Source organism: Malania oleifera, chromosome 1 (assembly GCF_029873635.1).
Source record: "Malania oleifera isolate guangnan ecotype guangnan chromosome 1, ASM2987363v1, whole genome shotgun sequence".
In the NCBI taxonomy this organism is placed as follows: domain Eukaryota; kingdom Viridiplantae; phylum Streptophyta; class Magnoliopsida; order Santalales; family Ximeniaceae; genus Malania; species Malania oleifera.
In genome coordinates this window covers 39,249,879-39,263,638 of record NC_080417.1, presented here as the reverse complement: position 1 = coordinate 39,263,638, position 13,760 = coordinate 39,249,879, and the positions used below count along the sequence as shown (strand labels likewise).

Sequence of the window (13,760 nt, the reverse complement as noted above, 5' to 3'; positions counted from 1 at the left end):
GCAGACAAATTAGCATTTTTATCTCTAAACCAAAGATATCGATCTTTCATGTGAATTTCATAACCCTTTTCGAGGAGTTGTCCCAAACTCAAGATGTTACTTTTCAATTTAGGCACATAATGGACATCATTAATAAGAATATGGCTCCCATATTTTGAAAGAATCAAAATTGTACATTTCCCACATATTTGAATATTTGAAGAGTCTCCAAATGAAACATTCTCATTCACCTTCTCCTCAAGCGTGACAATTTTTCCTTTGAATATTTGAAGAGTCTCCAAATGAAACATTCTCATTCACCTTCTCCTCAAGCATGACAATTTTTTCTTTATCTCCACACATGTGATTGCTTGCTCCATTATCTAAGAACCACAAACTTTTTTCATCATTCTCCTCATTTTTGAATGCTAGTAATAGAGTGTGCTCTAAGGTTTCTTGCTTTTCATCTACTAGATTGGAATTTTCCTCCACATCATTAGGCGCACTATAACATTCCCAAGAATAATGCCCAAATTTGTAACAATTGTAACATTCAATATGAGACTTGTTATACCTCCTCTCATTCGTTCTAGGATTGTTGCCTCTTCCTCTTGCACGTCCATGACTTTTATGTGATTGATAGCTCCTTTCATCATTTTTGAAATCATTTGATCATTTCTACCTCTTCCTCCTCTACCACAACCATTACCACGGCCACGTCCTCGTCCATGCCCTTGTCCTCTTTGGCTCTTATCGCCTTGATCATCTTTAAGAGAAACCGTAGGTTTGAGAACTTGTTCTAATGGTTCATCTTGCCTCCTCTTGATCTTGTCTTCATGGGCTTGTGAAGAGCCTTCTAATTGTTCAAGCGTCATGGAATCTAGATCTTTGGACTCCTCGATGACACACCATATAATCAAATTTTGGAGTTAAGAAATGAAGAATCTTCTCTATTACTTGAACATCTTCAACTTTATCTCCATCCTCTTTATTTGATTCACAACAGCCCTCACCCTTAAACAATAATCCGAAATTGATTTAGATTCCTTCATACGCAAAGCTTCAAAATCACCTCATAACGTTTGGAGTCGCACCTTCTTCACTTCGTCATCTCCTTGGAGGGAGCTTTGCAAAATTTCCCAAGTTTCCTTTGGGGGGATGCATTGGCCACCTTATCAAACATCAAATCATCTAAACATTGATGGATGAGGGAGAGGTCTTGCTAATCCTTCTACCTTGTCTTAGCCAAAACATCCTTCTCATTTTTTAGGCAAAGAAACTTCATTTTGAGGTGGGATATAATCTTTTTCTACAACCTCCCACACATCTTGCGAGCCAAACACCGCTTTTGTACGAATACATCAAGTTTCATAATTTTCTTTTGTAAAACGAGGAAATTGAAATGAATACATTCCACTATTGTTAGGCATCTCTCAAAGGAAATCGCTCTGATACTACTTTGTTAAAAAGAAGGAAGAGATGTGTGTATTCACTTGGTCTCAAACTTGAGTACAAAGGGGGTATTTATAAGTACAAAACATGACTTTTGAACATCTAGTTTCATGAACCCAACTAATTATATAAACCTCAATTAATTGTTTAATAAATGAACCACAATTAAAATGCTAACATTGAATTTGCACATACAAGAACTAAGACGCATGAATGCATTAATTCAAAATAAGCTCAACAGAAATCATATTCCTTCTCTTTGAAAAAAAAAACAAAAAACAAAAAACGAAAAAAACAAATCTTGGTTTTGCATCCAGTGTTCCAAGTTACATGGGTGCCTACTTAACTGCCTTTTTCTTGGATCCTTTCATAGAAATAGTTGACGAGCGATTGCATAATTACCATAGTTCAACTCGTTTTTCAAGCCCAAAGTATCAAATCAAATGATCAGGAACCACTATCTCATAGGTTAGAAGTTATTCATTATTCACAGGATAATCGAACCAACAATCTTGTTAGATCCTCCGCTGGATGCTGAGATCATGACAGAAGAAATCTTTGGCCCATTGCTCCCAATCATTACGGTGAGGACAAGTCTTAACATTTATTCTTTGCTGCACAGTTTTTAAACTTCTCTTCTGAAAGCTTTTATTCATTTCGCAGTTGAACAATATTCAAGAAAGTATCGAGTTCATAAACTCAAGGTCAAAGCCTCTTGCCATTTATGCCTTCACTAAAGATGAAGCATTCAAGAGGCAAATTTTGTCAGAAACATCCTCAGGCTCTGTGACTTTCAATGATGTCATCATTCAGGTATCGCTGATTTCTTTTCACATTCCCGCATTGGCTAGCAAGGAGCAAGGAAATTTAAAATTAGGCCAAATTTTTTTTTTTCCGGTATTTGCAGTACCTATGTGACAGCCTGCCGTTTGGAGGTGTTGGTCAGAGTGGTTTTGGGAGATACCATGGGAAGTACTCATTCGATAATTTCAGCCACGAAAAAGCGGTTCTGAGAGGGTCTTTCTTACTAGAAATCGAACCCAGGTATCCGCCTTGGAACAATTTCAAGAATCAATTTATAAGATTGGCTTATAGATATGACTACTTTGGTCTACTGCTGCTTATGTTGGGATTGAAGAGATGGTGGTGAAATCAAGCTATGTGTTGAAACTGAACTGATGAACGTAATAAGAGCACAAGGAAGGGAATTGTCGTCTGTAGGAATTATGTATCGATGTACTTTTTTTTTCAGCGTTGAGAGTGGAACAACAATAGCTATAATGGTTAACCTGTCATCTGTAAGTCTCTCTATTGTTTTTTGTGACTTTTGAAGGGCAATTTCAGCAAGCCGATGCTCTCCCTGTCTTCCCTGCTTGATGAATGTAGGCTAATAGATATATGTTGTTGTGTCCCCTAATGCAGAGTTCTGGTTGATTTAGTTCATGTCAATTGCTCATTGAGCCCCTTCTTATAAGTCTTGTTTTACTAGTTAGATTTGCTGCAACTCATTGGTTGAGATGGCCAATCATTTTATGATAAATTTGGCATAATATTCATAGTGAATTGCCCATCAGCAAGTATTTGGGCGTAGTGTTCAGAGTGAATTCCCCGGTGATTGTCCAAGAGCTTCTAGAACTGAAGGATTAAAGCAGCGTGAATGATTTCAAAGTCATTTTGGCATGCTTTGTCCCAAGTGAGTGAGTCACCTTTGTTCATCAATTTATTATGACTTGTTTCGAACTTGGAAAATATGAGAAAAAAAAATAGAAATAAATTTACTTTTTCATGTTTAGTTTATCAAGGAAAGGAAGAGAATAAAATATACAGTAAATCATTGAATAAAATTTTGATTTTACGCATGATTAATGTTTGATTTTTGTTATTTTTTAGTCACATTTGATCAAATCTTCATTTTAAGTACTATGATGTAGAGAGAAATTTTGATAGAAAGTGCATTTCCTTTCTATTTCCTTTTCTTTCTTTTTTTAAATAAAATTTTTAACCCATATATGATTTCCAAGAACCAGCCAATATGGATATAATCATGGTATGTACTCTTGTTCACCACATCAACAATCACTCACGTTTGATATCAATTGTTGTTATGAACAATCAGCCCTTAGAAACCAATTGTCGGCACCAAATGTGCGCAGCGGAAGACCTCAAACAAACTCTCATAACAATGAATGGAACAAACAAGTAAGCACTCGATGATGAACTACTAAACAAGCAACCACACAACAATGAGAATCAATGAAAGCAATAATTAAAAAAAAAAACACAAGAATTTTCTTGGTTCGGCAATTTTACTACGACCATGGAAGCAACAATTATTTCCACTACCAACAAAGAAGCTTACAAGTGCAATCCCATCTAGGGTTACGTAAAGATGATTGTATATCAATCTAATGCCTACAGAAGACCTATAGTTGATCTAAAACAATTATGTGGCAATCCCTCAGAGGAAATCCCTCCGATTAGCCTAATATCCTGATCTCGAATTCTAAAATCCATAACGTCCACGAGTGAAACCGTTGACGATTTACCCTCATGGTTGCACCCTACATCTCTCTCTTGATCCCTTGCCTCGCGGTGCTTTCCCCGATTCATGCATTCCACTCAGATTATGAGTCACATCGCCAAACAATCTCCACTTGGGTGAATATTCACCACCTAGGAGAAACCTGAAAGCATAATCCTCACTGCTCCTCCCAAGCCAATAGCACTACAAAAAAACTAGTTTTTAGTGACGAAACTATTAGTAGCGAATTCAATTTTGTCACTAATAGTGTCGTATTAGTGACGGATTTGAATCCATCACTAATAGTTTTGTCATTAAAACCCAGAAAAATCCCAGGAAAAGATCTTTCACGCAAAAATTATATCGGGAAAATATTAGCGACAATTTGTGCGGTATTAATGATGAAACAATCTATCACTAAAAAAATCTTCGTAGTGACGAATAATTAACCGTCACTACTATTATTTTTTAAAATAATAAAATAAATTTATTTCAAAATATTAGTGACGAATTTAAAAATTTGTTACTATTAGTCCCTTATTAGTGACGGAGTTGGGAACCGTCACTAATACCTCTTTAATTTATACAAAATTAAAAAAAAAATTATTTTAGAGTATTAGTGACGAATTTAAGGATTTGTCACTATTAGTCCCTTATTAGTGACGGATTTGCGAACCGTCACTAATACCTCTTTAATTTGTAAAAAATTAAAAAAAAATTATTTCAGAATATTAGTAACAATCTTCAAGATTCGTCACTATTAGTCTCTTATTAATGACAGATTTGGGAACCGTCACTAATACCTCTTTAATTTATAAAAAGTTAAAAAAATTTATTTCAGAGTATTAGTGACGAATTTAAGGATTCGTCATTATTAGTCCTTTATTAGTGACAGATTCGGGAACCATCACTAATACCTCTTTAATTTGTAAAAAAATTTAAAAATTTTATTTCAGAGTACTAGTGACGATCTTCAAGATTCGTCACTATTAGTCCCTTATTAGTGATGGATTTGGGAACCATCACTAATACCTCTTTAATTTATAAAAAATTTAAAAAATTTATTTCATAATATCAATGACGAATTTAAGGATTCGTTACTATTGGTGCCTTATTAGTGATGGATTTGGGAACTGTCACTAATACATCTTTACTTTGTAAAAAATTAAAAATATTTATTTTAGAGTATTAGTGACGATCTTCAAGATCCGTCACTATTAGTCCCTTACTAGTGACGAATTTGGGAACCATCACTAATACCTCTTTAATTTATAAAAAAATTAAAAAATTTATTTCAGAGTATTAGTGAAGAATTTAAGGATTCGTTACTATTAGTCCCTTATTAGTGACGAATTTGGGAACCGTCACTAATACCTCTTTAATTTGTAAAAAATTTAAAAAAATTATTTCAGAGTATTAGTGACGATCTTCAAGATTTGTCACTATTAGTTTCTAATTAGTGACGGATTTAGGAATCATCACTAATATCTTTTGTCGCAACGTCCAAGGGCGCGGGTGCCCCGGGGTGGCGAAATTAAAATATGTTTTAAATTTTTAAGAAAAATAAGAAATATCGAAGTCACCACTAACCTTTTAGTGTGGTTAGAACACATGATTACTACCCCGTTAGGGGTAGCATGGGTTTACGTTACCAGAGTTGGGGTCGGGAGTTAGGTTACGCGAGAGGAAGGTACAAGCACCCCCTACGCACCCGTTCTTACGAACGGTACCTAATTAATTCGGAATTATCCATAAGTTAATCTAATTAGTCTTTCAAATTACCCCTCTATTAGTAAATTTAAAAATATACATGTAGTATAAATAAATAAATAAATAATACAAAAATATATGTACTATATATATATATATATATATATATTTACATATTCCCTCAGAACTAAGGGTACGTGAAGCCCGAAGGCTCACACGCCCGCATTAAAATCATAGGGATACTCACACGAAAATAAATAATGAAAATAAATACCGCAATACATAATACAAAATATAAATGCACCAAATAAGCAAAAATACTAAGAATATGTAATAATAGTAATAAAAAAGTAATAATAATAGTAGTTGTTGACCTTATAGGTCACACCCTGGTTTTGATAATGACAAACTCAATTGTATTTAATAAATATCCAGTTCATGTGCAGGTTTATACTAACATACATTCAAGGGCACGTGAAAGCTTGAAGACAATTTCATATTCCCAATTGTAATATCTCTAAGTGAATTTTGTCTGTAATAGTAATTAGGCTGTCTGTAATAGTAATTAGGGTACTGGTTTGTAATAAGCTCACACACATCACATGAATGATTTACTTTGTAAGCTCAAACCGAACCATAGAAAGACCTTAGAGTGTACCTTCGGGCGACCGAAGGTCGACCGACACCGGACTTTTTCGGTGTCTTCAAAATTGGACCCCAAGTGGCCTTAGGACACACACATATGCACATATGTTTATTAGGCACTTAAAATTGATTGAGTTGGGTCAATTCGGGACCGAAATGCACACTTGGTGCACTTTCGGTCGACCGAGCCAAACAGTTCAAATTGGCCCGGTCGACCGAAACCGGTCCGGGTCAACTATTTGACCCGGTCCCGGTCGACCGACCCCTTACAGGTCATTTGACCTCGGTCGACCGAACCACCTGGGAGTCAACTATTTGACCCCCCGGTCGACCGACCACTTTTGTACTCCAACAACTCGGTCGACCGAAGCGCCTCGGGAGAATTCCCAACAACTCGATCGACCGAGCCGTGCAGTTCAAAAAGGCCTCGGTCGATCGAAACTCGGAGATTTCAAAAATCGCCCTTACCCGGTCGACCGACCCCTTAGTTCAAAATGCCCTCGGTCGACCGAGCTACTTGAGTCCCGGTCGACCGAGCTACTTTTGGTCGACCGGACCTCTCGGGTTGCCCTGATTTTTTTACCGCGATTAAATTTTTTAAACAGGGTTAAATTTTCTTAAGTGTCATTAATCTTTTCTGAAAATTCCTAATAAGTCCCCAACGGTCAAAATTCTTGGTATGTCTATATATACTCCTTCATTTGGTGGATTAAGCACGGATTAGCAAATAAATTAAGAAAAATTTTCTCTCAAGCCAAATACTCATATTTGCCTCCTACTACTTACATTACTTTGAAAACCTACTCAAGCTTACACTCTTCATCTATCCAAATCATTTGTAAGTGTATTGAGTCTTTTATTTTTGGTTAGCTCTTCATATTGCTGTGTATTTGAATCGATTTTTGAGAGCATAACCTAAGTTTTCTTAGGAGGCTTTGCCAATAAGCCTGCCCTAAGAAAGACTCTTTGTGACATCCCAAGTATTGCACTCTAGTTGCAATATCTTAGGAAGTTCATTTTTGTTTGGAGATTGCAAAAATACTTTCAAACATATTTGAATATCTTGTGGTGTTCATATTGATATATTTGGGAAAGGATATTCGTGTGTGTGTGATATATAAATCTTTGTGGTATTGTTTGTACAAGTTTTATAAATATATATCATTTACCGAAAACAAAGATTATCTACTTTGCAATACAAGCACATACGCATTCTATTGATTGATAATATTGAGGCTTGCTTGGTATTCTGTGTGAACACTCTTGACTGAATATTTTGAAGTGCACAGATTATTATTGACACTCTCACGTACGTGTTACACTGATAGAAAACATAGTTGAGAGATTGACATTTTAGACCACACAGAGCTTACATTTTAAATCACTTGTGGTGTTTGTGTTTGTGCGCATTTGTGGTACATATCTGCTTTACTTGAAAGCACAATTGTATTGTACCTTTGATTGTATATCTGAGAGATTCCAGGCGTGGCCTGAGGGGGCGGTAATCCAGCCCGGTAAGGATTGGTGTAAAGGTTGAGGTCAGCCCCGCTAATTGACCTGGTTAAGGTTGAGGTCAGCCCTGTGGTAATTTGACCTGGTTTGTATAGGTGACGCTCCACCCGTTTAAGTGAGCAAGGTATTGTGATAATCCTTGTGCTGGTTAGCCAAGGCGGGGACGTAGGCGGTTGGCCGAACCTCGATAACATATCCGCGTGTCATCTTCTCTTTACTGCTTTCTGATACTTGTGTGATTGTTTAAACTGCTTCATCTGATCTCTGGCACATTTACATCATTTGCACTAGATTGACCCTAGGCTTGTGAACATACTGCTGCTAGGAGGAATACTTAGAAGGTAAAATTTAAAAATACCAATTCACCCCCCCTCTTGGGATCACGGTAAAGCTAACAGTAGTAACAATAATATATCACATTAATGACAACACATATATAAAACATATTACTATAATAATAACCCTATAATAATAATGTCATATTAATAATATAATGCAATATTATAATAGTAACACATAGTAACAATATCCTAATAACACTACACAAATAATAATGTCATAGTAATTGTATAACAGATACTAATAATAATAACACACCACAATAATATCGTAACAATAATACCAATAAAACCAACCCTAAATATATAACATGGAAACACATGAAGCCCTAAAATATATATGTAAACATACAATAATATATATGGAAACAAATCAACCCTAAAATTAATGTACAAAATATAATAATAAATATGGAAGCAACTAATGTAATTATGGAGACAAATCAACCCTAAAACTAATATGCAAAATAAATATGGAAATAATTGAAATTATGGAGATAAATCGGACTGAAAATTAACATGTAAATAAATAATAATAAATATTGAAAACAATTAAAGAAATTATGGCAACAAATCAACCCTAAATAATATATATAACAATAATCGAAAACCCTATAACAATATAACTGCCCTAATATATAATATACCACAAATATGTAACGATGGCAAAACTATATATCATGAATACATAATAACAATAACAAAGTAAGATGATAAACTATATACATGATATGATAAAAATAAAAAAACACAAATATACATGCCTGATAATCATATATATACATGTATACAATAACATAAAACAAGATATATATGCTGGGTGTTGTCTGTCTGTACACAGTGTGCGTGTGTACAGGGTCGGGGCATAGTGTGTGCGCGTGTGTGCTTCTATGTTCCTCTGCGTGTGTTTGTGTGTGTAAAAGTGTGTGTGTGGTGAGAGGGGCTCACGGCTGGTTATGGGAGAGACAGAGGAAGGCTGCTGTGCTGCGCCCGGGTGCCGTGAGAAGCAGGGTTCGCCGGAGTTGCTGGGGATGATGACGGAATTTTCTGTGACGCCGCGGTGGTTGCGGCTGCGATTTCGTACAGCTGCTGCCCTGCGTGCAAAGAAAAGAGTAAGATAATGAAGTGATGGGGGAAGAAGAGAGTGTGTATGGCAATAAAAGCTTCCCTGCAACTGGATCTAGTCGTGGCTGGACTGTGTAGCTGGCTCTGACAGCAGGCAGCCGCAGGTGGTGCGCGGTGGTTGCTGGTAGATGAGAAGGCTTCGGGTAGTTGGTCGCTGCTTGGGCTGCGGTTGTGTTGCAGAGGGAGGTCTGCTGGTTCGTGGTGCTGTTGGTGGTTCGCCGGAGTTGCAGCGGCAAAGAGCCGAGGATGGTCTCAGCAGGGGTTGTTGGCTAGGAGGTCGGTTGAGTGCTAGCTGGAGTTTGGGTGTGCTGTGAGGCGAGAGGAGCAGCAGGGTTGTGGCTGCTGTTGGTGCTCGCGGTGGCTAGAGGCGGAGCAGAGCTTGGGTGCTCTGGTGGTTCTCGGCCCTAGGTGGAGTGGTGGTTCCCTGCGGCAGCAGCAGAGGTGGAGGGGCACATCAGGTGTTGCCGGAGGCTTCGACTGGAAGATGGGGAAACAGAGAGGAAGAGAAAGGGGGCTGGGACACAGAAAGCGAGAGTAGAGAGCAGGGAGGCAAAGGGAGGCAGAGAGGATGGATTCAGGGTGTGCAAGTTCTAAAAAAAAAAAATGGGAGCTTGTTTTTCTTTGTGTTTTCTTCCGCCCTTGCGTGTTGGTTGTGCTGCGCCCCACTTTGTGCTGTGCGTGAATAAGCCTAAAAATCCTAAAAAACCTTTCCTTTTTTGTTTTTTTCTTTTTTGTCTTTTTATAATAATAATAATAATAATAATAATAAAAGTAACATAAAAAATAATAATAGTAAAGTAATAGTAATAATACTACTAGCAACAAATAATGAATAATAATAAAATTAATTATAGTAAAGTAGTAATAAAATAAAGATAATAAAAATACTAATAATAATAATAAAAATAAAATAAAATAATAACAATAATAATGGTAATACTAAAAATAATAATGATTATAAAATAATAATAATAATAATAATAATAATAAAATACTAATAATGAAAATAATAAAAGGGGACCCATTGTTCTACTTGGTTAGGGCAAAAATAGGATGTCTACACCTTTTAATTTATAAAAAATTTAAAAAATTTATTTCAGAGTATTAGTGACGAATTTAAGGATTTGTCAGTATTAGTCCCTTATTAGTGACGGATTTGGCAATCGTCACTAATACCTCTTTAATTTGTAAAAAATTTATAAAAAAAAAATTATTTTAGAGTATTAGTGACGAATTTAAGGATTCGTCACTATTAGTCCCTTATTAGTGATGGATTTGGCAACCGTCACTAATACCTCTTTAATTTGTAAAAAATTAAAAAAAAAAAATTATTTCAGAGTATTAGTGACGAATTTAAGGATTCGTCACTATTAGTACCTTATTAGTGACAGATTTGGGAACCGTCACTGATACCTCTTTAATTTAAAAAAAATAAAATAAATTTATTTTAGAGTATTAGTGACGAATTTAAGGATTCATCACTATAAGGTCGTTATTAGTGACGGATTTTTGATCCGTCACTAATACTTTTGTTTATTTCAGAGTTTACTCCCATTTCTTGATGGGTGGAGAGGAACACTCAGTCACTGGTTGTGACTGAAACTCAGTGAAGATAAATTGCACACAAATATATTTCAATCTAAAACAATAATACAGAGGAAACAACTCTCTCAACACTCGCTGGTTTTTCTCTCTCAACACATCACACTTTCACAACACATACACACACCTATTTATAGTAAATCATACAACAATATAATCAACAATGGTGGGAGTTAAACTTCCTCAAAGCTAACCGAGTCGCTGTTTAACAATAGACAGTAAAGAGTAACATACTCTTCAATTGGTTCTGTAGTTTCATACAGGTCGACTAGATTTCGAGCTCCTCTAGGTCTCATATTTGAGATTTCACGCTCTATTGGTGATGGAGCTTCATTATTCTGTGGTGAACCATGTGGAGGTGTCTGCAACTCAGGAATTTGTGGCTCGATAGCCACTTCTCTTGTCTGTGTAGGTTCTTCTCCTTCAAGTGTCAATTCTGCATCTTTGAAACATTCAGCCTGGTCCCATTTCCAGGATTCATTTTCTTCAAAGATGACATCCCGGCTGTGAAAGACTTTCTTGTTGATGGGATTGTAGAGTCGGTCGATATCCCATGGTGCTGTCACCGTATCCAACAAGGATACACTTCTCTCCTTTATCTTCCAGCTTTGTCCTTCTTGTTTCTAGGATCTTGGCGTAGGCTATGGAGCCAAACACCCTAAGATGACTCACACTGGGCTTATGAGTACTCCAGGCTTCATATGGTGTCTTTGTATTGAGACTCTTTGTAGGACACCTATTGAGCAGATAGACTGCACATAACACTGCTTCTGCCCAAAAACTCTTGGGCACATTTTTATCTTTTAACATGCTTCTGGCCATGTAAAGGATTGTGTGGTTCTTCCTTTCGGCTACACCATTCAACTGGGGAGTGTATGATGGTGTGAACTGTTTCTGAATCCCTTCTTGTCTAAGGAATTCCAGGAAAGCTTCGTCTTTGTACTCTCCTTCTTGATCTGATCGGAGTAACTTGATGCGGAAGCCACTCTGTTTCTCCACAAGAGCTTTGAACTCTTTGAACTTGTCGAACACCTCTGACTTCCTTTTCAGGAAGTAGACCCAGGTCTTTCTGCTGTAGTCGTCAATAAAGGTGAGGAAGTATCGATTCTGTCCATTCGAAAAATGGTCTTAGTGGACCACACACATCTATGTGTATTAGCTGGAGCGGCATGGTTGATCTCCAGTCGGCTTGCTTTCCAAAGCTGTTTCTGTGTTGCTTGCTCAAAATACAGCTTTCACATATCACATTTGGATGATGGATATTGGGTAAGCCCTTCACCATCTTCTTGCTTCCTAATTGTTTCAAACTTCCACTGAAACTGAACATGCAGAGGGAGAGTCATTGATGCTGATGGCACACAATTCAACTCCCCAGAACCAAAGTGTTTAGTACCTTGTTTCTGGAGCCAGCAACCATATGACTGGCAGAAAGAACTTATTTTTTGAACTTGATGAGAAAGTTTAGGGGGAGATCTCTTTCGGTGATAATTCTAAAATCCCAGTCCGAGGAAGAGGAGATGTTTTGATCAAACACATAAATTGCACACAAATATATTTCAATCTGAAACAATAATATAGAGGAAACAACTCTCTCAACACTCGCTGGTTTTTCTCTCTCAACACACCACACTTTCACAACACATACACACACCTATTTATAGTAAATCATACAACAATATAATCAACAATGGTGGGAGTTAAACTTCAATGGAGGTGGGTTGGTAGCTGGAGTAGGTTGCCTGCCAATCTCCAATGTCAACAGTGATGGGCTTCCGGCCATCTCCAGATTCAGTCAAGGTTACTATTTTCAACATTTCTCCCCATTTCCCCCTACTTCTCCATCACGTCCCACCTCCCCTTCCGATTTGCTGAAACTTTCCTACCTGATTTATCTCTTCGTCGCAGCCCGATGGACATCTGATGGTGTAGATCTGAAACGCAGCTCCCCCCAAACCCCTCGTTCCTTCCACAAAGCCAAAGAAAACCCTAACCTCCGCCAATCATCCTAGCAGTCACGACGAACGCAAAATGCCACTGACCATCGACTGTCATCGTTGGCTATTGCCCATCCCTTCCAGGACTAGCTGTTGCTCACTGCTCGCCCATCATCCGCCGACGTCGCTTGCAAATTCAATGAGTTCACAGCCTACAGATCCCTCTCTATACAGTCCCCTTCCCTTCCCTCCCGTTCTATAGAGGTCCAAACATATTTATCTATTCCCATCCAATCATCCACAAAGTTCAACTGTTCATTACTTCGTTTGTTCTCTCTTGGTTTTCTTCCCATTCTATGCTCATAAAGTTGCAGTACAAGGTTTTAATCAACGACAAACTGCCTGGTTCTGTTGTTCATTAGTACCTGTAAAAGGTAAGCAAATCATCTCATTTTTTTTTTCTTTCTATTTCTTTTTTCTTTCTTTTGGTCTACATTCTTGGCTGGGTTTACAAAGGTAGGGATTGAATAATACATTTTCAATTGGGAAAGAAGAGTATCAGACTTGGGACAAAGGGACTTCTTGTTATAATGATCCTAATTTTGATTCTAATTTTAGGTTTTAGATTTTAGATTTCTTACTCTGTTATTCATTGCTCTTAAACTTTCACATTAGCAAGTTTACACTACTAGTGATGATCAGTGCCAAAAATTTGATTGTTGTGCTATTAGATGCAGAGGGGAATGCAGCATCACACACACTTCCTCTGTGCTAAGACCACGACTGCTTGTTCTTGAGTGATTTTTTGTTAAGAATGGCCTCCCAAGAAGGCTCTAAGCACCGAGGAAAAAAAAATCCTTCCCACTTTTGTCTAATCTACTGCTAGTCAAGTTAAAACAATTCCTGACCAAACCTAAGAGTTTTAATTTTTGGACTCTTTAT

General features: G+C 37.1%; 1 protein-coding gene across 1 annotated transcript in view; it reads left to right on the top strand.

Moving 5' to 3' along the window:
• LOC131164840 (aldehyde dehydrogenase family 3 member F1-like) overlaps positions 1-2,845 on the top strand; it is a 30,118-nt gene extending 27,273 nt beyond the window's left edge. Inside the window, exons 8-10 of the mRNA XM_058122354.1 lie at positions 1,925-2,015; positions 2,095-2,244; positions 2,339-2,845. Of these exons, the coding sequence (XP_057978337.1) occupies positions 1,925-2,015; positions 2,095-2,244; positions 2,339-2,581 (484 nt within the window). The 3' untranslated portion in view covers positions 2,582-2,845. The remainder of the gene's footprint in view (positions 1-1,924; positions 2,016-2,094; positions 2,245-2,338) is intronic.
• The last annotated feature ends 10,915 nt before the right edge of the window (positions 2,846-13,760 follow it).